Source organism: Dromiciops gliroides, chromosome 1 (assembly GCF_019393635.1).
Source record: "Dromiciops gliroides isolate mDroGli1 chromosome 1, mDroGli1.pri, whole genome shotgun sequence".
NCBI lineage: Eukaryota > Metazoa > Chordata > Mammalia > Microbiotheria > Microbiotheriidae > Dromiciops > Dromiciops gliroides.
Genome location: NC_057861.1, coordinates 26,862,357 through 26,889,169, shown reverse-complemented (window position 1 = coordinate 26,889,169; position 26,813 = coordinate 26,862,357). Strand labels below are relative to the sequence as shown.

Below are 26,813 nucleotides of genomic sequence, written 5' to 3'. Positions count from 1 at the left end.
AAAATAAGGTAGGGGGTTAGGGGAAGAGATGAGCTCACCTCTCAAGGTGGAGAGGAAGGAAAGCATTGGCAGCATGGAGAACACCCAAGGCAAACCTGGGGAACACAGGGGATGCAGCTTTGGGTGTGAGAAATAGCAAACAGAGCAGAGTGGCTGTCAGTGGGTCTTAAAATGTGGTGCTGAGACCACTGGAAGTCCCCAAGACCCTACAGGGAAGGGGGGTCCATGAGGTCAAAACTATGTTCACAAAATACTAAGATGCTTTAAGTCCTAATACATTAAATATCAATACACATAACCCTCATGAGCCAAAGCTCCTGGAGGTTCTTCAATAATTTTTAAGAGTGTAAAGGGTTGCAGAGTCCCAAAAGTTTGAAAGCCCCTGGGCTAGATCATGGAGGGAAGAAAAGTGTAAGAAGAATGGAAAGGTTGGAACAAATGCCAGGCAGAAGAGTTTCTATTTTAATCCTGGAAGTAATAGGAAAACACTGGAGTCTATTAGAAGTTAGGCTGTTAGTAAACATTTATTAAGCTCCTACTATGTGCCAGTCACTGTACTGAGGGTTAAGGATGCAAAGAAAGGCAGAAGACAATCCCTGCCCTCAGAGAGCTTCAGGGTCTAATGGGGGGAGACAACCTGCAAACAACTTTATATCTTGAGACAAAATAAATTGGAGTTAATCGACAGAGGGGCAGCAATCGAAACATTTAGGAAAATGGGGAAAGACTTCTTGTAAAAGATGGGATTCTTTAGGTTGTTTAGCATCTCGTGAAGAAGAGGAGGGAGAGAGAGAGAAAGGGATAGAATTTGGAACTCAATACTATAAAAAGTTTTAAAAATTGTTTTAATGTGTAATTGGGGGATGTAAATATTAGATATATATACACACACATACATGGATGGATGGATGGATGGATGGAGATATATATATATAGATTATCTAGCTCTAGATGTAGATATGAATATGAATGGAGATATAGATGTAGATTTAGGCATAGACATAGACAAGATTTTAAGCAGGGATTTGAAGGTCAAGGAATAGAGATGAGGAAAGAGAGAATTCCAGGCATGGGGGTCAACCACTGAAAATGCCCATAATTGAGCATGCCTTCAGTTCCAGGAACAGCAAGGAAGCCAATGTCACTGGGTTACAGAATACATGGGGCTGGGTAAGGGGTAAGAAGCCTGGAAGGGTAGGGATGAAACAAGTTGTGAAGGGTTTTGAACAACAGAAAATTTTATATTTGATCCCAGACGGTGGAATATTCAGACCTCTGCTCATAGAAAATGGCTTTGGGAAGGCTTGAGGCAAGGAGCCCACTTACTAATGAAGGCTATTACCAACATCCTGGTGGGAGATGACAAAGGTCTAAAGTAGGGTGATGTCTGTGTAAGTGGAGCTTAAGGGGACAGATAAGAGAGATGCTTTAGAAATAGAATCAGCAAGATTTGACAATGGATTCGATAAGTTCAGTGAGTGAGAGTGAAGAGTCGAGGATAAAGAAAAGGTTGTATCCCTTTTGGACCAAAAAAATAGCAGCCTCCTTGTGACCTACCACCACCCCCATTGCTGTCATCCCCCCACCTTTCCCTCCATCTGCCTTCCCCCTTGCTCTGGCTTTGTGAACAACCAGCCTATGCCCTCCCTTTGACCTGGACACTGTGGTAGCTTGGACATTCACTTCTGCTAGAGCCTTAGCTTGGGCATTATAGGTTTATGGAATAATAGGATTATAGTCTTAAAGCTGAAAGGGACCTTTGCAGGCATTTAGTCCAACCCCATTATTTTTCTGATAAGGAAACTGAGTCTTGACTTGTCTTAAAGTTCAACAGGTAGGAAGGGACAGAGCCAAAATTTGAACCCAGGTCCTTTGGCTCCCTTTGGGGTAATAGTTTTAACCAAGAACTGATAAGTTTGATTTTTTGCTTTGGTTACTTTATTTCAATATACTTGGTTTCCATTGTAGTTCTGTGTATTTTTTTATGCAATTAAAAACACAGTTCTGGGAAGGGGTCCATAGGCTTCATCAGACTGATTTAAAATGCTTAAGAACCCTTGATATAGGGGATGAAGGTTGGGGAGAAAGAAATGGAATGTTTTGGGGCTGAGGAGGGACTCCCTTTCTTGTGGGAGTAATAGAACACAGCTCTCAGTTCATTCATACTTCTGCCAGTTCATTCTAAGGGGTCAGTCTATCAATAGTCTCTCCTGTTTCTATCATATTATGGTTTGCAAAGCACTGTATTTCTTCCCGTCTACTCTAGAAGGCACAAATGTATTATCTCCATAGAAAGCTATCCTGGAAGGCAGGAAGAACTGAGTTCAAATTTCACATCTGAAGTACACTAGTTCTGGGATTCTCAGCAAGTAGGTATCTCAGTGGATATAGCTCTGGGCATGGAGTAAAGAAGACCTGAATTCAAATCTGGCCTCAGACACTTACTAGTTGTGTGGCCCTGTATAAGTCACTTCTCCTTATCTGCCTCAGTTTCCTCATCTGTAAAATAAGGATTTTTAATACCAGTTACCTCCAAGGATTGTTGTAAGGAACCAATGAAATAATATCTGTAAAGCAATATGTAAATACTAGATATTATTATTATTAATTTTTAAACTTCTTGGTGTCATGGACAACTCTTTAAAATTATAACTTGCAGAGAAGCTATTGACTGTGTTGGTAGAATTTCCTCACCTGTAAATCCCTGGACTGATGAAAACATTGGTACAGACCTCAAGTAATTGAAGGGAGGCATCATGATGCAGAAGAGAGAATACTGAATGTAGTCAGAGGACCTGAGGTCAAATCCCAGATCTGCCACTTCCTGCCTGTAGGTCCTTGGGTCCCTTCTCTGGCCTCAGTTTCTCCCTTTGTAAAACACTGGGATGGGCATGTAGTGAGAGGGTTGGACCACATGGTCTCTAAAGTCCTTCTGAGCCCCAGAGCTGTGATACTAAGTTCAGGGACATTTTACCCAGAAGCTCACAGCTAATATAACTGAAGTTCATGTAAGGGTCAGAGCCCACATTGAGCCCCTGGTCTCCAGCTTACTTTCCACTATTCTAAATTCATCAAAAAGAGTTTAAGTGACTATTCTGGATTAGGCAGCATGGTATAGGCCACAGAGATCTGGGCTTGGACTCAGAAAGATGTGGTTTCCAATACTTGGAGACAGCTATCATACCCCTCCTAGGTCTTCTGTTCTCAAGGCAAAATATCCCTAAGTCCTTCAATTGCTCTTCCTGTGGCATATTCTCCAGGCTCTCTCCCACCTTGGTTACCCTCCTCTGGAGGATCTCTGGTTCCCCATCCTTCCTAAGTGAACTGAGCCCAATACTCCAAATGTGTCTGACCAAGGCCGAGTACAACAGAATTAATAACCTTCTTCATCCTGTACACTCTGCTTACCCCAGTCTTTTTTTAAAATTTGAAGCATTTTATATCATCTTCATGCTTCCCTTAAAGCTACCTAAATATTTAAAAAATATTATATACTATGACCATATGAACCAGGGCTGGTTCAATATAAGAAAGACCATAAACACAATATATCATATTAATTAATATCAGGCATAATTAAAACCACAAGATTATAGCAGCAGATGTTAAAAAAAAAACTTTTGATAAAATCCAGCACCCCAGTTCTACTAAAACTTTAGAAAGCACAGAAATAGACTTTTCCTTAATAAATAATAATAGGGGGCAGCTAGGTGGCGCAGTGGATAAAGCACCAGCCCTGGATTCAGGAGTATCTGACTTCAAATCTGGCCTCAGACACTTGATACTTAACTAGCTGTGTGACCCTGGGCAAGTCACTTAACCCCCATTGCCCGCAAAAATAATAATAATAATAATAATTGGATAAATAAATAATCAAATAAATGAACAAATAAATAAATGCACAGATGGATAAATAAATAAATAACAATCCTCTAAAGCTATCTAAAACCAAGAACAAATATCATGTGTAATGGAGAAAAGTAAGAGACCTTTCCACTAAAATCAAAGGTATTATCAGTGCTTCTCTTTAACATGGTGCTAAAAAATGGTAGCAATAAGACATGAATAAGAAATAAAGTGAATAAGCAAGGAATAAATAGTATTGCTTTTTGAAAATGATACAATAGTTTATTTAGAAAGTCTTAAAGAGTCAACTAAAAACTTAATTGAAAGAATAAATTCAGCAAAGTTGCAGAACAAAATAAATCCACAAAAGTCATTGACATTCCTGTATATTTCCATGAAAAATCCACAGGAACAGCTAGAAAAAGAAATTCCAGTCAAAATAACTACAGAAGGTATAAAATATCTGGGTGTCCATTTACCAAGACACACCCTGGAATTATATGAATACAACTACAAAACACTCTTTACAGAAAAAAAATTACCTAAATAATTGGAGAAATATCATTTGTTCATGGGTAGGCTGAGCCAATATAATAAAAATCATAATATCTAAATTAATTTATGTATTCAATGCTATACCAATCATATTCCCAAAGGAGTGTTTTGTAGAGCTAGAAAAAAAATAATGAAATTCATAGGAAAGAACAACAGGTCAAGAATCTCAATAGAAATTATTTTTAAAAGTGGGAAGGAAGAGGGTCTAATAGTATCAGATCTCAAATTGTACTATATAGCCATACTCATTTAAAAGAATTGGTACTGGTTAAAAATATATAGAAGTCGGAGCAGCTAGGTGGCGCTGCAGTGGATAAAACACTGGCCCTGGATTCAGGAGGACCTGAGTTCAAATCTGGCCTCAGATACTTGACACTTACTAGCTGTGTGACCCTGGACAAGTCACTTGACCCTCATTGCCCTACCAAAAAACAAATTATTTTTATATATATGTGTGTGTGTGTGTGTGTGTGTGTGTGTATGTATATATATGTGTATATGTATATGTATATATGTATATATATGTATATATGAGTGTGTGTCTCCATCATTAAAACAGATTAGGTACACAACATACAGAAGCAAACAAAAACAGTAATGTAGTGTTTAATAAAACAACACACCCCAATTACTAGTATAAGAAGGACTCATTCTTTGGCAAAACTGCAGGAAATACTGGAAAGCGGTGCTGAAAAAATTAAGTATAGGCCAATATCTCACAAGATGAACTTCCAATGATGACTATATGACTTAAACATAAATAAGGTGACATAATAAACAAATTGAAGGAGCAAGGAAGAAATTACCTTTGTGATTTATGGATAGGGAGAAAATTCATGTATACCACAATGGATGGAGAGAACTGAGATAAAATGGAAAGTTTAATTATATAAAAATAAAACATTTTTGCACAAAGAAATCCAATTCAGTTAAATTTAAATGGAAAACAAGTAACCAGAGGAAAATCTTTACAGCAAGTTTCTCTGAGTGAAGTGTCATATCCACAATATAATAAGGAACTGATTTGAAATTATACTAACAAACAAACAAAAAAAGAAATTATACTAACAAGAGCCATTCCCCAACAGATAAATAGTCAAGGGATATGAACAAACCATTTTCAGAGGAAGAACTCCAAGCTCAATCAACCAATAAATATTTATTAAGCTCCTACTATGTGCCAGACACTGTGCTATCAACAACCATATGAAAAAGTGCTCCAAATCACTAATAATTAGAGAAATAAAAATTACAATAACTCTGAGGTTTCACCCCTACCTACCCACCACACTGGCAAAGATGACAAAAAGTGAAAATCACAAATGTCAGAGAGGCAGTGGGAAAACAGGAACATTAGTGCACTGTTGGCAAGGCTGCAAATTGGTCTAGTCATTTTGGAAAACAATTTGGAATTATCACCAAAAAGTCATTAAAATGTGCACACTCTTTGAGCTATACTACTACTATCTATATGCCCCAAAGACCTCAAAGAAAGAGAAAAGGGACCCATATGGACAAAAATATTTATAGAAGCTCTTTTCATAGTAGAAAAAAAACTTGGAAACTAAAGAGATATCCACCTACTGGGGAATGCTAAGCAAATTATGGTACATGAATGTAATGGAATATTATTCCTTACTAAAAAAATATAAAATGGATAATGTCAATGGAAAATGAGAAGACCTTTATGAACTGTTGCAGAGTGTAGGAAGCAGAACTAGAAGAACAACTCAGACAGTGACACCAACGTTAAAGCCCCCTAGAGATTGTATGGTATACTAGTGTCTCCGAATGAGCTTGTATCCCACTAAGACCTCCAGGTCTTTTTCTGATTAATGGTGACTTTGTCATGCCTCAGTTAATCATTTATCAAGTGCCTTCTTTGTGCCAGGCCCTGTGCTATGTGTTTCCTTCAAAGTCCTGTTTGAGTAGCTGAGCTCTGAGAGCAATCTCACAGCAAAAATGAGCTGGGGCGGGGTTAGGAAGAGGGGCAGGATATTGATGAGAAATAGACCTGTCTTGAGTGACAAGTATGAAGTGAGGCTGCAGTGGGCAATAAGGTTGCAAATCATAGGAACGTATGACCTTAGAGATTTTGAACTTGGGAACTGCTGAATTCAACCCCTGTCATTTGATACATGAGGAACCTGAGGCACAGAAAAGTTATGTGACTTACCCAGGATCACATAGCTAGTTAGTATCTGAGGTAGAATTTGAAATCAGGTCTTTCCAACTCCAAATCCAATGCTCTAAACACTGTGGCAGGCTACGTCTCCATATTGGATGGGGCTATGTGACTCACAGATTCCCATAGTTCAACTAACTGGGCATTGGCCAAATCACCAAAAAACAATTACCAAATCTAGGATAACTACATAAGTTCCTAATATTTCAAGGTAGAAGGACCTTAGATCATCAACCCAACCCACAGACCCATTTAAATGGAAACCCAGAGAGGAAGTGATTTGCCCAAAGTCATGAGGTAATGAGCAACCAAAGTAGGATTTGAATCCATGTCCTTTGACCTCGTCGGCTTCCCTTCTTACTGTACCATACTTCCTCCAAGGTCCACTCTGCCTGAGATAGCCAACATAACTGGGGCACCCAGAGCTGGGCAAAGCAGGTGAGAGGGGTTAGCTAGTTGTGTGGGTCAGGTCCCTTGGTACCCACTGTACCCTGGTACGTCATGGGGGCTGAGATGATGACTGCTCCCGCCTGCTGCCAATTACCAGGCGGCCTCCCCAGGGGACTCCAGGCTTCACCAACCAAATCCAACCTCATTAATCACTTTTCTCAGCAGGGAAAAGGAGAGGAGAAAGGGGAGGGGCAGGAGGAAGAGGAAAAAGAGGAGGAGAGAGAGAAGGTCGAAGGTGCAGAGGATGTGGAGATAAGAGAGTGGAGCTGGGGTCCACTGCACTGGGGGAACCCCTCTCTGCCCCTCACTTAGACAAGCTAGTGTAGTTTTCCAGACCTTGTAAGAAGTGGAGGTAGAAGTAATCTTTCAATCCAACTCCCTCATTCTGAAGAGGAGGGAATTGAGACCCAGGGAGGCAGTGTCAATTGCCTAGGGTCACACATGATGGGACTGGCTCCCATATCCCTTAGAGTTCTGGACCTGGGACCATTTGGAGCCCCTACACATGAGTTATGGAATCTCCCCAAAAAAACCTTCCCACCAATTGGTGAGAGCTGAAGTCTTTGTTAGGTGTCACCCTTAACCCCTCAAGCAAGGCTAGCCACTCTTCCTCTCATCACTAAAAGCTGATAGAATAGAGGGGAAAGAATACTTTGATATTTGTACCATATGGTATGCAGCAGGGTACCTTGAGAAGAGGCCCCCAAGAGCAGGGTTACCCCCCTAGAGTTCTGAGCAGCTCCTGATAGGTTCACCCTGGGGGGCCCCTCTTTCTTCCTTCCCCTGCCCCCAGGAAACTCTTTTCTTCCTGACTCTCTACCTTTTTCCTCATCTCTTTCCCACTGTTTTCTCCCTCCTCTCCCGCTGGCACATCACTCAGCCCTGGCCCTTGCCTAGCATTACAAGCTGAAATGATAATAATTGTAATACTAACTAGCATCATATAGGTTGTATAATAGTCTCTCGTTTCATCCTCATTACCACCTGGGAATTAGGTGATATTATTATTATTACTTCCTGCTTACAGGTAAGGAAACTGAGGCAGTAGAGGTTAAGCGACTGGTCTCTGGGGTCCCCTTCCTCATACCAGGTCCAGCATGCTATCCATTAGTCACATTCACGGCCAGTGACCTTACTCAGAGAGAAGCCCTAGGCATAAAGGCTTGCAGAGCTAAGGGATGTGGCCTAGACTCAGTTCTCTAGAGAAGGGAATGGAAGGACCAGAGTAGGGGAACTACAGCTATTGGTGATGGAGAACTGGTGGAGGAGGTAAGAGACTTGTCATAGGGGTGGAGATGGAGCTGGTATGGGAAGTGATGATGGAAGTATGAGAGAGGAGATGGATGACCCTGGAATGAGGGTATGAGGCTGGGCTCTAGGAGAGTGAGATCATGGGATGGGATGAGAGAAAGAATAGCCTGGAGCTCTCGGTGGGGGAGATGAAGTTGTGAGAAAAGGGGATGGTGCTTCACAGGTACAAGATGGGGGAGGGGAAGGCAAACAATCAAGTGGAAAAAGATCAGGGATTACAGTGGACCACAAACTCAATGTGAGTCAGCAGGGTGATAGGACAGCCAAGGAAACTATTACAATCTTGGGCTTCATTAAGAGAGCCCTGGTGGGGGCAGCTAGGTGGCACTGCAGTGGATAAAGCACCGGCCCTGGATTCAGGAGGACCTGAGTTTAAATCAGACCTCAGACAGTTGACACTAGCTGTGTGACCCTGGGCAAGTCACTTAACCCTCATTGCCCCATCCCCCAAAAAAATAAATAAATATGTTGATCACTGTAGTTCAGTATAATTGGTTTTCTTCCTAACCCTCTGTATTTTGCATTAAGAATTTAAAAACATGATTCTGAAGACGGTTCAATAAAGGGGGTCAAAATCACAACAGGTGAAGAGCCCTAGCCTGGCCAAACCATGTCTGAGGGGCTGCATTCACTTCTGGGTGCCATATTTTAGGAAGAAGTTTCTTCAGTTGGAGAGTTAGCTGAGGGGGGGTTCCTAAATTAATGCTCTTAAGAGGTTCATTTGAAGGAACCGAGGATGCTTAATATGGAGAAGATTTATGAGGTTCATTTGAAATACTTGAAAGACTGTCACATAAAAGAGGGATTATATGTGCTCTGGTTGGCCCCAGGAGTGATGGATGGAGGTTGTGAAGAGACAGTTTAGATGTAGTGTGAGGAAGAACCTGCCAGAGATGAAAGCTAGCCCAAGATGGAACCGGCTGCCTTGGGAGATCTGAGTTCCTGGTCATTGATGGTCTTCCAGCAAAAGCTGTTAGATATGGTAAGGAGGACTTGTTCAGGGCATTACTGTCTTGTTCAAAGATGAGTTGCACTAGATAGTATCTACCTCTGGCATTCGGGAGTTTCTGAGCTGGGATGGATTTAGTAATGGAGCTATAGGAAGAGGAAGCTATGGGGAGAGGTTAGAGTTCTGGGATAGGGAAGATGATAAACACAGGTGGTTGTGCCAAAATGGAAGGGTGATGGAACTGGGATCAAGTGTGGTAGATTTGCAAAAGGAAGAAGGGATTGATGCTATGGAGAAGGTGATAGAGCTAGAATTGGGCAATGGTAGAGTTGGAATTGTTAATGGAGCTGCGATGGGAAAGGAGATAGGCCTTTGCTGTTATGGATGACGGAGCTAGGATTGAGCAGTGATAGAGATGGGATTGTGTTAATGATGGGAACTTGAATGGAAAAGTAGATAGAGCCATGATGGTGGAGGTGATAGAGCCTGGGATAGGGCAGTGTTGAAATGGGGATTGTGTTCATGATAGAGCTTGGATAGGAGAGGTAATTTAGCTGGAGTTGTGGAGGTGATGGAGACTGGTTGAGGGCTATAATGAAGATGGGACTGGATGATCTCTTAAGTTCTCTTCTAGCTCTGACATTCCAAACTCTTTGGACCTTCCCATCATTTCACCATTCCAGTAGCATTCAGTCTTCTAAGACCCCTCCCGGCTTTGACATTCTGTGTTCTGAGGTGCCTCCCAACTCTAACAGTCTATTTTCTGAGGTCTTTCCAAACTCTAACGTTCTCTCTTTTAATGTCTCTTCCAGACTTGACATTCTATGTTCTAAAGTCCCTCTCAGCTCTGAAATTCTCTTTTCTAAGACCTTTTCTAGCTCTGACCTTCTCTAGAGACCCTCCCAGCCCTGACATTCCACAGCCCCTCCCAGTTCCATCATTCTCGGTTCTGAACCCCTTTCTGACCCTGTCTTACTTTGTTCTAAGACCACTCACAGTGCAGACGTTTTATTCTATGCCCTTCCCCAGCTTTGACATTCCCCATTCTAGAGCTCCTCCCAGCTCTAACCTTCTATGTTCTAAGGTTTCTCCCAGCTCTGATATTTTGTATCCCAAGGCCCCAACCCAACTAGAATTTGATGCTCTGAACCCCCTCCCAGCTCTGGTATTCGATGATTCCATCTGGCCACTTAATTCTGCCCTTTCATTGAGAAGGGCCATCCCCTTTCCTGCCTTTGCTTCCCCTATGTGCTTCATTCACTAGCCCTTGGCTCTTAGTTAAGAGAGCCCCTGCCTATCTCAGACTGCCTCTCCCCCTTCCCCCTTATTCTCATTCTTCCCTCCCCCAGGCTTCTGTGGCCCAGGGCCAGAGGCATCCACTGCTTCTTGCCTTCTTTCTCCAAGGGTGGCAGGTGGGTGAAAGGGGTGCAGGGGAAGGAGGCTGGCTCAGCCTTCCCTGACGGCAGAGGATGGCAGTGCTGGCTCCTGTCCCTGGAACTGAATGCACTTAGAATCCTAACAAAGAAAACGGCCGTCAAAGCAGCCAGGACTGTTATGGGGAAGAGCCTCACAGAAGCTTTTCTATGCTGGTGACGGGCAGAAGGAAGAGCAATTAGAGCATCAGGAGCCCTCTCTGTTCTGCTGGGTACAGCTTGGGCAGCTCCTGTCCCCTGGGTAACCTCCCCAGGACAACTGGCCTGTCACTGCTTGGCAGGAGGGGGGCTGGTGTGGAATCTAGGGCAGTCCCAGATAGAAAGGACGGGAGAGAAGGGAGGATGGGATGGAGGGATCAGGAAAGGGAACAAGAGGAGGAGGAAGAGAATGAGGCAGCAGAGACTCGTGGCTCACAGCATCAGGGGAATGGGTTAGCTACTGACCAATCATAGGAGCCTATTTCTAGAGCCAGAAAGGACCTGAGAGGCCAGCTAGTCCAACTCCCTCATTTTGCAGATGAGGAAACTGAGGCTCAGCGGAACAGAGGGGAAGTGATTTGCTCGATCTTATACAGATAGTTAGCATCAGATGTAGAATTTGAGGCCAGTTCCTCCGACTCTTTCCACTGTAGCACTCAGGTGATTGATGGGTACATCAGAGAAGCAGAGGCTAGAGGTTGGAGGTCTTTCTCTATGATAGCACAAAGGCAGAGAAGGAGGGAGGAGAAGGAAAAGGAGGGAGAGAGGAGAGGGGACAAAAGAAGGGAAAGGAAGGAGGAGAGGAGGAGGGAATGATGTGCTGGGGGGTGGTTGGAGGGAGAGAGGAAGGACTGGGGAGAAGTGGGCAGGAGAAGATGTACAGGCAAGGCAATGGCAGAACAGAATGGAAGGGGAAGAAAGGAAGGGGGTCATGGACCAGGGGATGAGATGAAGGATCTGCTCTCCTTGAAGAAGGGGAAGGAGGGGAGGGGAGGGGAGGAATGAGGCACAATGAATGAAGGTTCTCAGGTTAGGCTGGGTTAGTATCAACTGTGGGAGATGCTCACCCTGTATGCCATGTGATTTCACGGCCATAAGAAGCCCTAACTAGCCAACCCCTCCCCCCAAACATCTCCACCCAGGGGACACCACCCTGGGTGATTCACTTACTTGGGGGGGACCAGCTCTTCCTCTAAGACTCTTTTGAAATGCAGCTGCCTCCTCTGTATAGCCTGGGGAGAGCTTTGGGGGAGGAGGGAGAAGCAGCATCCAAGAGTTTATATTGAAGTATTAAAATACAGTTCAGTGCCACTCCAGAGGGCTAGACCAGGAGTCAGGAAGAGTTGAGTTCAAAGTCAGTCTCAGGCACTTACTAGCTGTGTGACCCTGGGCAGCTGGGTGGCACAGTGGATAGAGCACTGGCCCTGGCATCGAGGACCTGAATGCAAATGTCACCTCAGACACTTATTAGATGGGTGACCCTGGAGAAGTCACTTAAACCCAATTGCCTTAAACATCCAGGGTCATCTCCTGTTGTCCTGATGTATATCTTGCCACTGGACCCAGACTCTGAGCAAGTCACTACATCCTGTTTGCCTCAGTTTCCTCATCTGTAAAATGAGCTAGAGCAGAAAATGACAAGTCACTTCTGCCAAGAAAACCCCAAATGGGGTCGCAAAGACTGAACAACAACTATGTATGTTTGTGTGTATATGTGTGTAATATATATATATATATATATAAACACACATACATATGTATAAAACCTACATGTATCTATTACAATACATATGTGTATATTAGTATATGTGTGCTCATATATACATATATAGTTATATACACATGTAATATTTGCATATGTGTGATATAGATATAAAGGGCTTTGCAAGTCTGAAAGCACTCTATAAATGATAGCTATTTTGTTTCCTGCTGACCTCTGTAAACTCCAGGGGGAAAACCGAAGGCAAAGGGGAGAGACATCACCATTTTGTGGAGGACTGGACTTTTAGGAGACATTCCTGGGTTCTGCCATTAAGGGCTTCACTTTGGGGTTATTTAGCCCATTGGAATAGAAGAGGAAGACTTCACTAATTGGAAGAAAGAATCCAGTCCCACTTCCTCATTTTAATAGAGGAAGAAAGTGAGGTTTAGGAAGAAGGAAGTGAATTCCTTAAGGTCACCCAGCTGAGCAGGGAATGAAGCCAGCCTGTAGCCCCAGATGGCTGGTCTGCCAGATAGGTGCCTGCTGATCGAAAGGCATTCCAGGTGTGGATGGTTCTCTGTATTCATCCCTGCTACAGCAGATGGCTCAGCCATGGTGGTCTTACTTCGCTCCAAGCAGCAGAGAGGAAAAGGGAATTCCATGACATTTGGTCATCCTGGTTCTGCCCAGTCCAGCCCCATCCCTTCTTTGGGTCTTGGCTTCTCTCTGCCTTGGATAGATGAGAGGACCTGTCCACCCTCTTGAGTTAATGGCAGACTGCGTACTAGAGTTCTGGTCCCATGTCTCCTATATGTCCATGGGCCAGATCATTGGGTCATGGGGTCACAGGAGAACATATCTAGAATGGGGAGGAAACTTAAATTCTATCTAGTCCAGCACCTTTGTTTTCCAGGTGAGGAAGGTGCCTGAGGTCAGATGCTGCTTGCTTACTGTTTGTCCTTTGTTCTCAAAGAGGACCATGACACTGGGGTGATGTCATGACTTGCACCGAATTAGACTGAAGTGAGGCAGATAGAGAAAGGAAGGCAGTAGTTGAGTCCAGGACTTCTGGCTTCAGATCTAGCACTCTTTCCACTGCCACCGCCCCCCTCACCCCGATTCTGAGTCCAAGGCTCTTTCTTGGGTGAAAGGGGCATGGCAGACATACTGAGGCCAGCCTGGGATATCTGGGGAGGTCAGCATCCCCTCCCCCCAGCCCCAAGCAGCCTCTCCACGGTCATTTCAGACCCACAGTCCAGGTGTCCAGGGGCTGGATGGTGTGGCCCAGCCAATGCCCCTCTGTTTCTGTTAAAAGCTGATTGAAAGGGCTCAGTTCCTGGGGATTTGAAGGAACAGGGGCCCAAATAAGGAAGCAGAGACTTGGCACCAGCCCAGCCAAGACTCATCTCACAAGACTCCTCTTGTGGCTTTGAGACGAAAGCAGGTTAGGACGTCATCAGATCTTGGGAGACACCCTTGGGAGCTGGGAATAGATGCCTGCCTGTTTTTCCCTTTCCCCGGGCTGTCATCCCCAAGGCTACTCATTTGCCTCTGTGGAATCTGAGCCCTTCCTGGTGACTAAAGAAGGGCCCTGGACCCCTGCCCAGCCCCTTGCCTCGGTTTGCTCCCCTCCCTTCAACTGCAGGGCCCGGGGCCAGGCCAGCTTTGTTGACAAGAGAGCCCACGGAAACCACTAATGTATGTCTGTTTAGCCAGATGAGCCCCCTGGGAAGGATCCATGGCCAACATTACACTTCAGATGTGATTATTGATTATACTCACAGGCTCCCATGGGGTGGGGGGGAAGGGGCCTGAGGATCACGGGGTAACTAGCTGGAGGGGAATTTTAGGAGCGTCTGGGCAGTTGGTCAACGAGCATTTATTAAGCATTTAACAATGTGCCGGGCACTGTGCAGAGCACTCAGGATACCAAAGGAGGCAAAGAGAGTCCCTGCTCTCAAGGATTTTCCAGTCTACGGCGGGGGGGGGGGGGGGGGGGACAACATGCAAGCATCTATATACAAATGAGCTATAGATAGGATAAATTGGAGATAATCAACAGAGGGAAAGTGCTGGCATAGACAGAAGAGCTTTGTGGACAATGGGACAATAGTAATAATAACGTTTCTCTAGTATTTACCATGTAGTTAGCTCAGTGGATAGAGTGCTGGGCCTGAGGTCTGGAAAACCTGAGTTCAAATCCTACCTCAGACACTTCCGAACTGTGTGACCCTGGGCAAGTCACTTCACCCTGTTTGCCTCAGTTTCCTCTTCTGTCAAATGAGCTGGAGAAAGAAAGGGCAGACCACTCCAGTATCTTTGCCAAGAAAACCCCAAATGGGGTCACAAAGAATCAGACACGATTGAACAACAACAGTGCTTACCATATACACCAAGCACTTTACAATTATTCTCCCATTTGATCCTTACAGCACCCTTGGGAGGTAGGTGCTAGAATTATGCACCTACAAACAGAATAGGGCAAACAGAGGTGAAGTGACTTGCCCAGGGTCACACATCTAGTAAGCATCCAAGGCCAGATTTGAACTCAGGTCTTCCTGACTCCAGGCCCTGCACTGTATTCACTGTGCCACCCAGCTAGGAATTTCAGCTGAGTCTGGAAGGAAGCAGAGAAATTCAGAGGAAGCAAGGAGGATGGGGGAGAGCACTCTAGGCCTGAGAGACAGCTAGTGGGAAGAGAAAGTGAAGAGTAGAGACTAGGTGACCAACTGGGAGGATGATGGTACCCTGCATGGATCTAAATTATAGGGGTCGCCAACAGTTTTTAGCTAAGTTACTGGGGGCTAAGCTGGGTTTTCTAAAATATTGCTACTTATATATTAATGGCTGTTGGGAAAGGAGGAGGGTTTGCAGAGGGAAACAGTGTTATATTTCGGACAGGTTGAGTTTGAGATGTCTATGGAATATCCGATTAGAGCTGCCCAAACTCAACCCCCTGACTTTGCAGATGAGAAAAGTGAGTCCCATTGAAGGGCAGTGACTTGGCCCAAGGTCACACAGGTATTAAACAGCAGAGGTCGGATTATGTGCCAGGTCCTGGGACTAAAATCCCAGTGATCTCTCCCAGTAAATCAGTAAGTGTTGGGGCAGCTAGGTGGTGCAGTGGGGAAAGCACCGGCCCTGGATTCAGGAGTACCTGAGTTCAAATCCAGCCTCAGACACTTAACAATGACTAGCTGTGTGACCCTGGGCAAATCGCCTAACCCCCATTGCCCTGCAAAACAAACAAACAAACAAAACAAAACAAAACAAAAAGCAGTAAGTGTTTACTATGTACCAGGCACTATTCTAAGTTCCAAAGAAACAAATAAATAAAAACCAAAAACCAGTCTTTGCCTTCTGATGGGGAGAGACAACATACAACCAGGCTAGCAAAAGGACCTGAAGGTAAATCGTACAAGACTGTCCCAGGGCCTCCAGAACCAAGGACCAGCTCAGCCAGGACCCCAAGAGTCTTTGAAGACTCAGGGAAGCTCTGAATCTCTGTCCCTGGTATCTGTCTCCTCAAAGCAAGGGGAGTTAAAGTAGGCAATGGGGTCTTGGAGTCAGTCACCACCATAGAACTTAATGTCAAGAATGGTGGGAAGGGGGGCAGCTAGGTGGCGCAGTGGATAGAGTACCAGCCCTGGAGTCAGAAGGACCTGAGTTCAAATCCAGCCTCAGACACTTAACACTTACTTACTAGCTGTGTGACCCTGGGCAAGTCACTTAACCCCAATTGCCTCACCAAAAAAAAAAAAAAAAGAGAGTGAAGGAATTTGAGGATCTTCTTTTCCTGGAAAAGAATCAGGGGAGATAAGAGAGCTGTTGTCAAGGATTTGGAGAGCTCAGAGAGGAATTCCATGTGTTCTGCTTGGCCACTGCACAGGGCAGAATTAGGATCTATGGGTGGATGTTGTAAGGAATCATCGTAAGGCTCTGTATAGGGAAGAACTTCACAGTGAGAGCTAGTCAAGAGTGGAACTGGATGTTTCAGGGAGTGGTGGGTTCCCCCTCATCGGAGTATCTTCAAACAGAGACCAGATGACCACCCATTGGGCAGGTCCTTGTTTAGACTCCTTGGCCTCTGAGGTCTGTGTCCAATCTAAGTTCCTTCAAGTCTTTGGTAACTGAATTATGGCGCTTAGGAAGGATTGGGGACAGCCAAGCCTTGCTTCCTGCAGTTGTTATGCTCAGTCAGGGCCCATGAGTCCAGGCCTCTGATGGCCACCTGTTCTTCCCAAAGTTCTGATCAGGGACAGTCTTTATTCTACACTGGGGTCGTTCCAGGCTACATGTACAAACACGTGACCTTGCTTTCATAACCCTCTCCCTGGTTCTCTGAAATAGCTACTGCTTTCATGTTTTTCTCCCTCAGCCTGACAGGATGTCCCATGACCACCTTCCCCTCCTGGGCCCTGGCCCGGCTCCCTTTCCGGTGGGGGGCCCTTTGGCCAGCCAGTGGGGGCCCCTTTCCTCGTGATTCTCCCACCCACACACTGAAGTCATTTCCCTCTACCCTAGAGATGAGGGCTGAGGTTGGAGAAGAGGGGGAGGGGGTCACAGCTCTTGCTCTTCAGGGCCTCCAACCAAAAGAGAGGTAGGAGGAAGAAAAATGGTGAGGGGGCAATTTGAGCTCTAGCATAAGAAGTTAAGAGGGTAGGTGGTAATGAAGAACCACTAATAAAAAATGTTGTTTAGTCATTTTTCAGTCACAGTGGACTCTTGGTGACCCCATTTGAGGTTTTCTGGGCAAAGATCCTGGAGTGGTTGGCCATTTCCTTCTCCAGCTCATTTTACAGATAAGGAAACTGAGGCAAATGGGGTTAAATGACTTGCCCAGGATCACACAGCTAGCAAGGGTCTGAGGCTGGACTTCAGTCTTCCTGACTCTAGACCTGGCACTCTATTCACTGCACCACCCTGCTGCCCCATTTCTATAATGGTTTATGGTTTATAAATTCACAAACATCCCCATGAGGAAGGCCATATTATTATTATTGCCCCTCCCATGTGGCAGTTGAGGTGAGGGAGGCAGAATAGGCAGGTGACCAGGATGGGACAATGTGGAACCGGTGGTACAAACTACACCAAACATCCAAAAGAGGTGGGGACTAGATGAACCAACAATGTTAGAAAGTCTACCAGGCCCCTTCCCTCTGGACTGAGTCCCAAATCATCAGCCCAGAATCTCAGACCTCAATGGCCATCCAGTCCCACCTGTGCATGACCAAAGACCCACCCCCTCCATATAACCTGACAAATGGTCTTTGCTTGGAGACATCTGATTGAGGGAGCCCACTCCCTCCCCAGCCGGCCCATTCCATCTTGGGATTACACTAATTATTAGGAAGTTTTTCCAGACATCAAGACTAAATCTGCCTCCTTGAATCCTCCACCCACTTCTCCTTGTTCTGGAGCCAAGTGGAACTAGTTCAATCCCTCCTCCACACCCTTTAAATATTTGAAGACAGTATCTTGTCTGCCCTAAGTCTTCTCTTCTGAATGTGTAGCCTCTGCTCCTCCCTTATATGCCAGGAACTCCAGGGTCCTTCATCACCATCCTGGTTGACCATCTCAGGCTGCTCCTGCCCCACTTACTGATCTCCTTCCTAAAGCATGACTCCCAAAATAAAAAATGAGAATAAATACTTGTCTCACCAGGGAAGACTACAGTTGGACTAATTAGTAATGATAACTAGCATTTATATAATGCTTTACATTTTACAAAGTCCTTCACTTGTACTATCTCATCGCTGATCCTCTCAACAACCTTGAGTCCAGGCCTCTGACCTGTAGGTGCTGTGAGATAGGTGGTGTAATAACATGATGGATGGAGGGAGGGAGGGAGGGAAGGGGAGAAAGAGAGAGAGACAGAGAGACAGAGAGAGAGAGACAGAGAGACAGAGAGAGAGAGAGAGAGACAGAGAGAGAGAGAGAGAGAGAGAGAGAGAGAGAGAGAGGTAGTATTTAATAATATTTATAGATGAGTTTAAGGTTTGCAAAGCACTTTACAAATATCTCGTTTGATCCTCACAGCAACCTTGGGAGGTAGAGGCTATCATTATCCCTACTTTACAGAGGAGGAAACTGAGGCAGGCAGAGGTTGAGTGGCTTGTCCAAGGTCAAGTAATTGTTGGAGATTGAATTTAAACTCAGGAGCAATGGGCTTGGAGTCAGGAAGACCTGAGTTCAAATCTGGCCTCAGATACAAGCTGTGTGACCCTAGGAAAGTCACTTCACCTCTATTTGCCTCAGTTCCCTTATCTGTAAAATGGCGATAAGTAATAGCATCTACTTCCCAGAGCTGGTTTCGATGATCAAATGAGATAGTAATTAGGGGCAGCTAGGTGGCGCAGTGGATAAAGCACCAGCCCTGGAGTCAGGAGGACCTAAGTTCAAATCCGGCCTCAGACACTTAACACTTACTAGCTGTGTGACCCTGGGCAAGTCACTTAACCCCAATTGCCTCACTAAAAAAAAGAGATAGTAATTATAAAGTACTTTTAGCACAGTGTCTGACACATAGTAAGCACTATCTAAATGTTAGCTGTTATTATCATCATCATGATCCTGACTTCAGGTCCTGTGTTCTCTATACTGCATCACCCAGCTGCCTATGAGATGAGGAAAGAGGCCCAGAAACTTTAATGTCACCCTTGTGTTACCCAGTGAATTGATGGGAAGCCTAAAAACAAAGTTCAGGTCTCCTGACTCCCAGGCCCAAGTCATTCCTATCCTGAAAGTCCACCCTCGGATGTCTCCTCCCTGCGTGACCTTGGGCAAGTCACTCAACCTCTGCCTACCCCAGTTCCCCACCTGTAAAATCTATGGATGCTAAGGTTGGGATTCAATATGCTGGTGGTGACAAGGTATAACACTCATTTATAAACTATTTCTTGCCAGCCTTAGAGATTCTGGATGTCAGCTCTTTGGGATGAAGGAAATCTGAATTTTACATGGCTCTACATCTCTGAAATGGGCAGCCAAGTGGCTAAGTAAGCACTTTACAAATATTATCTCATTTGATATCACTACTTCTTGAGACACTCATTCCACTTTTGGAGAGCTCGAATTGTTTAAAGCTCGGCAGTGCAGTGGATAGAGCACCAGGCCTGGAATCAGGAAGACCTGAATTCAAATCCATCCTCAGATACAAGCTGGGTGACCCTGGGCAAGTCACTGAACCCTGTTTGTCTCAGTTTCCTCATCTGTAAAATGAGCTAGAGAAGGAAATGCCAAACTGCTCCAACATCTCTGCCAAGAAAACCCCAAGTGGGGTCACTGAGAGTCAGACATGACTGAAAAAAACAACTGAACCAAAACAACAAATCTCTGGTCCTTAAGTGTCCAAGGACAAGTGCTTTTACTCAGTTCATCCTTTGGAATTTTCCTTAGGAAATGCAGTAGCCAAAGGTGCAGAATGAGATAACCGGTTGAGTCAGTCAATAAGAATTTGTTAAGAAGATGGCAGAGGAAAGGCAGTAAGCTCTCAGAACTCATGACACAATCACTCCAAGCATTTGTTAAGCACCTATCATGTGCAAGGCACTGTACTAAGCACCAAGGATACAAAGAAAGGCAAATAACAGGCCCTGTCCTTGGGGAGCTCACAATTTAACAGGGAGTTCCCCTATCACCCAGCATACTGGGTGTACTCCCAGAGAATGGGAACTCAGGCTTCCTTGGCTCCTGCAGCTCAGAGTCCAGGGTGATGTGAGGTGGGCGCTGGAGTAGGAGGGTTTCTGGGCTATTTCTCTTGCTGGTTAAAGGATGTCACTGCCCTAGTCTTGGGCAGGAGTTGAAGCCATTCTGCACTGGAGGGAAACTGTGGAAAATTGCCAAGGAGGTCGAGACAAGAACTGGAAGCTTGAGGGATGTGGGGTAACTTGCCCTGGAAGGACAGTCTCCCTAATTACTCCACTCCCAAACGCCCCACTCTGGAGATTTCAATCTCGTTTCAAAAGGGCTCCAGGGACCAAGTCTTAATAACTACCAGAAAACAGGCAGAAAAATCAATACCCTTGTAAATAGAGCAGTGGCCAACAAGAACTCAGCTGCTAGCCTGTGCTGGACAACGCCGACCTACCCAACTCCCTTGGCTTTCTCCTCTATCCATAATGACCCAGTAATCTGAAGGTTTCTGCAGAATCCTTTGCTGTTTGATAGGGCCAGACCCAGCTGAACTTTGGTACTCTCCTCCCAGGTGCCCTCCCTTTGACTTGAACCCCAGTTCCCTGTAATGGGTCACTGAGCCAGAGTGGCATCACACACTGAAGATTCCCCTCCTCCCTCACCTCACCATCAATCCCTGGGGCCCCTAGCCTGTGCTGGGCGACTCAGACAAATTATGAAACTGGATTATTACATTTAGCTTCTGTGTGTGTGTGTGTGTGTGTGTGTATCCCTCTGTCTTTCTGTCTCTGTCTCTGTCTCTCTCCCTCTGTCTCTCTGTGTCTTTGAAACCTTTCCCCTCACCTATCACGTCTGACCATAGGTTCATAAGTTCTTTGTTCCAGAAGTCAAAGGGACCTAAAAGACCTCCAAAGTCCAACTCTCATTTTTATGGAGGAGGAAATTGAGAGGTGAAGTAATTTCCCCAAGGTCTCACAGGTAGTAAGTGGAAGAGATGAGATTTTTACTACTTGACAATTTTACCTGCACAACATTTCTCCCTCGATCCCCACTGCCCCTCCCCAGTACCAGTCTTCATTACCACCTGCTCCTGCAATTGCAATATTTTCCAGTTTAATAGATTATCCTACCTGTTAATATTTCTGCATTCTAATGGGGCCAAACTAACCTTTCAACATATGGATTGGGTTATGTTGTTCCTCTGCTTAAAACGCCTCAACTCATTTGCTTCCTGGGTAATGTTCATATTCCTCTGCCTAAAATTCATTACCCTCCAGAACATGACATCACTCTACATTTCCAGCTTTATCTAATCTTTCTCTCTCTCTCTGTCTCTCTGTCTCTCTTTCTCTGTCTCTCTCTCTCTCTCTCACACACACACACACACACACACACACACACACACACACACACTGAAAATTCTCATCTTCACACCAATATTCTCTGCATCTGAAATGCCTTCTCTCTGAATTTTTTAACATCTTTTAGGTCAAAGACCAGCTCTTCCATGAAGCCCACCCTTGTCCTGTTGGTTACTAACATTCTTCCCTATTTGATCTCACATAGCACTTTGTTTCTTCCTCTCTATAGACTTGGTATTTTGTATAGAGCTACTTGGATTTTGGTGTCGTCACCCTCTACTAGACCTTAAGCTCTATGAGGGAATGAATCCTGTCTTTTCTAAACCTTGTGTCTCTCTCAGTGTCTCATACTGTTGTGTGCCCTGAACACATTATGTAAGTACTTAATGAATGCCCAGTGAATGAGTGAATGAATGAACAAGTGAAAGAAAGGAAATGAGTCAATAAGCATTTATTAAGTGCCTACTTTGTGCCAGGCACCATACTAACCCCTGGGGATGCAGAGAAAAGCCAAAAAACGGTTCTTGAGGAGTTCACAGTCTAATTGGGGAGACAACATGAAAAAAAACATGTACAAGATATTTTCAGGATAACCTGGAGATTATCAAAAGAGGAAGGAATTTGCATGAAGGGAAATCAGGAAAGGCTGTTGTTCAGTCATTTAGTCATGTCCAACTCTCTGTGACCCCATTTAGGGTTTTCTTGGCAGAGATACTGGAGTGGTTTGCCATTTCCTTTTCCAGTCATTTTACAGATGAGGAAACTGAGGCAAACAAGTTTAAGTGACTTGCCCAGGGTCACACGGCAATTAAGTGTCTGAGGCTGAATTTGAACTCAAGGAGATGAGCCTTTCTGATTCTGCTGTGCCATTTAGCTGACCAAAGCCTTCTCATAAAATGTGAGATTTTATATGGGACTTGAAGGAATCCTGAGAAGTCAGGAAGTAAAGATGAGAAGGGAGAATATTCCAGGGAAAATGCCATAGTAAGGAGATATGAAGAGTCTTATCTGAGAAATAGCCAGAAGACCAGTGTCAGCAGGGTATATGTCAGGGACAAAGGTGTGAGTAGACCAGAAGGAGAGGAGGGAGCCAAGTTGTGAAGGGCTTTGAATACCAGAGAATTTTATATTGGATCTTGTAAGTGATAGTCATGGGGATGTATCGAATGGGGGATGAAATGGTAGAGTCTACGCTTTCGGAAGATCAATATGATAGCTGAGTGGAGGATTGCTAGAGTGGGGAGAGAATGAATGAATGAATGAATGAATGAATGAATGAATGAATGAATGAATGAACGAACGAACAAACAAACAAATGAACGAATGATCAGTCCCAGGTCGTAAGACAAATCATAATATCAAGGATCTAGGCTTGGAGGGGATATCAGAAGCCATTCAATCTAACCATCTCATTTTACAGATGAGGAAACTGAGATCCCGGGAGGTCATAGGTTCATAAATCTAGAGTTGAAAGGGATCTAGCCCATCCTCTCATTTTATTCCCAGAGAAACTCGGCTCAGAGGGATAAAGCAATTTTCCAAGGGTATTCAGGTAGTAAGTGCCCAAGGTAAGATTAATATTTCAAGTCTTCTAACTCCATCCAAATCTAATCTTCTTTCTATTACACCAAGATACTCTGTTCGCTAGAGCCATGGTGGAGAGCACATTGGTCTGGGAAGGAGAGGAGAGGCTCATCGAGGCACAGAGAGTGTGACTATCCAGTCTTGGGTCAGCAACTGCTCTGGGCCTCCATTTCCTAATCTCTATAAAATGAGGGGGTTGGGTTTGATCGTCTCTCCAGCTCCTTCCAGCTGTGATGTTCTAGGGCTCTCTGTAAGACCCACACTGATGTTTCTCCCTTCTCTGCCCTCTTCATGAGGGACCCCACAGTTTTACATTTATTCTCTGCTCCCCATAAGCATGTTGTCTCTGAGGCTAGATTGTATGCTGTCCAATGGCAAGGACCGGGTCCCCTACATCTCTGATATCCCACAGTGCCTGTCACCGAGCTGGACACACTGGAAATGTTCGTTTAAGGTTGCTAAAGGACCCCTAGAGACATGTGATCGTGGGGAATCAGGTTCCTGTGCACTGTTTCCCATTCCCAGCAGGCAGGGTATATAATATAGCACCAGAATCCTCAGACCCTCATTTGGACCCAGGTTCTACCGTGTAGCACCTCTGTGATCTGGAACAAGTTCACTTCCTCCTCTGGACCTCAGCGTTTTGGTCTCTAACACGAGAAGGTTGGAAAACACTCCATGTCTCAACCCTGGGCATTTTCTCTGGCTGTCCCCCCTCCCCCACCACAGCCATGCCTGGAGTGCACTCCCTCCTCCACTCTGACTACAGACACCCCCCCCCCACAGCTTCCTTCAAGTCCCAGCTAAAATCCCACCTTCTATGGGAAGTCTTCCCCCATTCCTCTTAATTCCAGTGTCTTCCCTCTCATAATTATTTCCTATTTATTCTGAATATAGCTTTCTTTCCATATATTTGTTTGCATGTTGTCTTCCCTGGAAGACTATAAGGTCCTTGAGGGCAGCGACTATCTTTTGCCTCTTTGTATACCCAGAGCTTAGCACGCCTGGCCCATAGTAAACATTTAGTAAATGTTTATTGAATGATTAGATCATCTCTAAGGGACCTCCCAGTTTTAAACCCTATGATTCCAATTGGAGAAATCATATGCATAACCTACATCAAATTTTTTACTGTCTCAGGGGCAGGGGAGAGGTGAGGGAGGGAGAGAGAAAATTTGAAACGCAACAAAAAGTTTTCAAAGAATGTTAAAAATCGTCTTTACATGTAACTGAAGGGAATAATTAAATATTATCCAATTGGAGAAATCATAGATTCATAGAAACCTAAGATCTGCAAAGACTTCACATCCATCATCCCTTTGGAGCCTTCCAATAGACTCGTGAGGCTGGTATAAGAGGTACTGGGAAATGTAGGCTGGGGTAGGTTATGGAACTGGTCCATGGCCACACGGTAGGAAGCATCAGAGGCAAGATTTAGACTTCCTGGGCGCAAGCACAGGATTCAAAGCCTGCCACAAAAGACTCTGCACAGTCCTGTCTGTACCTCCTGGAAGTCAGAGACCGTTTCATCTTTGTCTCAGTGTCTTCTGCACCTAGCACATACCTGGCACGTGGGAATCATAGATTTAGAATTGGAGAGCATCTCAGACCATAGGATCTTTTTTTTTCCCCTGGGGCAATGAGGGTTAAGTGACTTGCCCAAGGTCACCCAGGTAGTGTCAAGTGTCTGAGGCCCAGGATTGGAACCTAGGTAAATAGTACTTTAAGGTTTTTAAAGCCCTTTGCTTTGCACATATGATCCTCACTGCAACCCTCCCCGGCAGGTGACATTATTATTCCCATTTTACAGATGATAAAGTTAAGTGACTTGTCCAAAGCCACAGCGCTAGTAAGTGGCTGGATTTGAACTCACTTCTTCCTGATTCCAGGTCCTCAGCAGCACCTAATTGCCTACCTAGATTGTGGGATCACAGCTGGAGAACTAGATGGGCCCTTAGAGGTCACCTCTAGGGGTTCTAGGGGTCCAACTCCCTCCTTTTTACAGATGAGGAGCTGGGGCCCAGACTTTGTGGGTGCACTGCCATTGGAAACACCTCATTGAAGGGGGCCTGATAGCAGGCGGGGCTCATTGGGGTGCCTCCTTCTTTTCCCGGCAGGGACTATGCGACCAGTGCGAAGGAACTTTTACGACCCGTCCTCGGCGCCCGGGAAGGGCATCGTGTGGGAGTGGGAGAATGACGGCGGCTCCTGGACGCCCTATGACATGGACATCTGCATCACCATCCAGAACGCCTACGAGAAGCAGCATCCGTGGCTGGACCTTTCCTCGCTGGGCTTCGGCTACGTGATTTATTTCAACAGCATGTCGCAGATGAACCGGCAGACCCAGCGGAAGAGGCGGGTGAGGCGGCGCATGGACCTGGCTTACCCGCTCACCATCGGCTCCATCCCCAAGTCCCAGTCCTGGCCGGTGGGCGCCAACTCGGGCCAGCCGTGTTCTTGCCAGCAGTGCCTGCTAGTCAACAGCACCCGGGCTGCTTCTAATGCCATCCTTGCCTCACAGAGGAGGAAGATGTACCAAGCTTCGGGCACTGGCACAGGGACGGGCACCTTGCCCGTGCGCCAGAGTAACACCTTCAATGGGACCGGGACTACACTGTGGGCCGGGAGCACTGGCCCTGCGGGAGGGGCGGCCAAGGGGGAGCCCGGGCGGTCACCTGGTGGGGCTCCAGGGGGCAACTTTGCTCGGAGCCAAAGTGCTCCTGGTGGTGCCCAGCTTCCCAGACAGAACAATCTGAACCGGCCCGGGACTCAGCGTGTGGCTGTCCTGAGTACCAGGGCATCTATTCCACCTGGGTAAGATGGGGGTGTCGTCTCCAAGGAGTCCGGGGAAGGGAGGGATGGGGGAGGGGAGCGCATCTGCTGTCCCAGAGTCTTCTCTGAACCCGCTCTGTGGAGGAGATCAACCTGGTGCTAGTGCAGGGATTTTAGACCTAGAAAAGACCACAGAGGTCACTTGTCCAACCCCATCTTTGTACAGATGGGGAAACTGAGGCCCAGCACAGTCCAAGATCACACAACTAGTAAGTGTCTGAAGCAGAATTTGGACCCAGATGATAATAAGATGAGTCTAGAACTGGAAAGTATCTCAGAGATCTTAAAGAGCAAACAGTTAGAAAATGGAAATCAAACATTATGTGACATCCATGTGAAGAGACAATAGAAAGAGGCTCCATAGGATTTAGAACTTGAGGGGAGGGGCGGCTAGGTGGCGCAGTGAATAGAGCCCCGGCCCTGGATTCAGGAGGACCTGAGTTCAAATCCGGCCTCAGACACTTAACACACTTACTAGCTGTGTGACCCTGGGCAAGTCACTTAACCCCAATTGCCTCACTAAAAAAAAAAAAACTTGAGGGGAACCTGAGTGAGCAATCATCAGGAGAAACTGAGGCCCAGAGAGGAGGAAGGATTGCCCAACTTGATCCCGCTGGTGAACATCAGAGATGGGATCTGAGCCACCTTCCTTTGGTTGAAGAGGTGAAGTTCTCTTTTTTCTACTATCCCATGATAGCCACATCTAAAAAAAGTGAGACAGGAGATGGTGTTTTTTCATTTGGGGGGGCAATCAGGGAAGGCTGTGTGATGGAGGCGGTGTCTGGGCTGAGCCTCCAAAGAGCAGGGTTCTGGAAGCAGGAGCAAGGAGATTCAAATGACCTTTAGACCTCCTTCAAAAATGTCTGCACTGGCTGCCAAGCTTGGGAGATGTGTCCCGTCCCAGTGAGTGGATGAAAGAAAAGAACAAGAACAAAGACAGAAATCCTTGTCTCTCCTCCCCGGGCCAATCTGGTGGTTTAGTCAACCT

The 26,813-nt window shown here is 45.5% G+C and overlaps 1 protein-coding gene across 2 annotated transcripts in view; it reads left to right on the top strand.

The window, feature by feature from the left end:
* The window catches only part of DTX1 (deltex E3 ubiquitin ligase 1), a 65,118-nt gene that overhangs the window by 11,000 nt on the left and 27,305 nt on the right, over positions 1 to 26,813 (top strand). For both annotated transcript variants that reach the window (XM_043988084.1, XM_043988094.1), the window contains exon 3: positions 25,108 to 25,807. In XM_043988084.1, the coding sequence (XP_043844019.1) occupies positions 25,108 to 25,807 (700 nt within the window). The remainder of the gene's footprint in view (positions 1 to 25,107; positions 25,808 to 26,813) is intronic.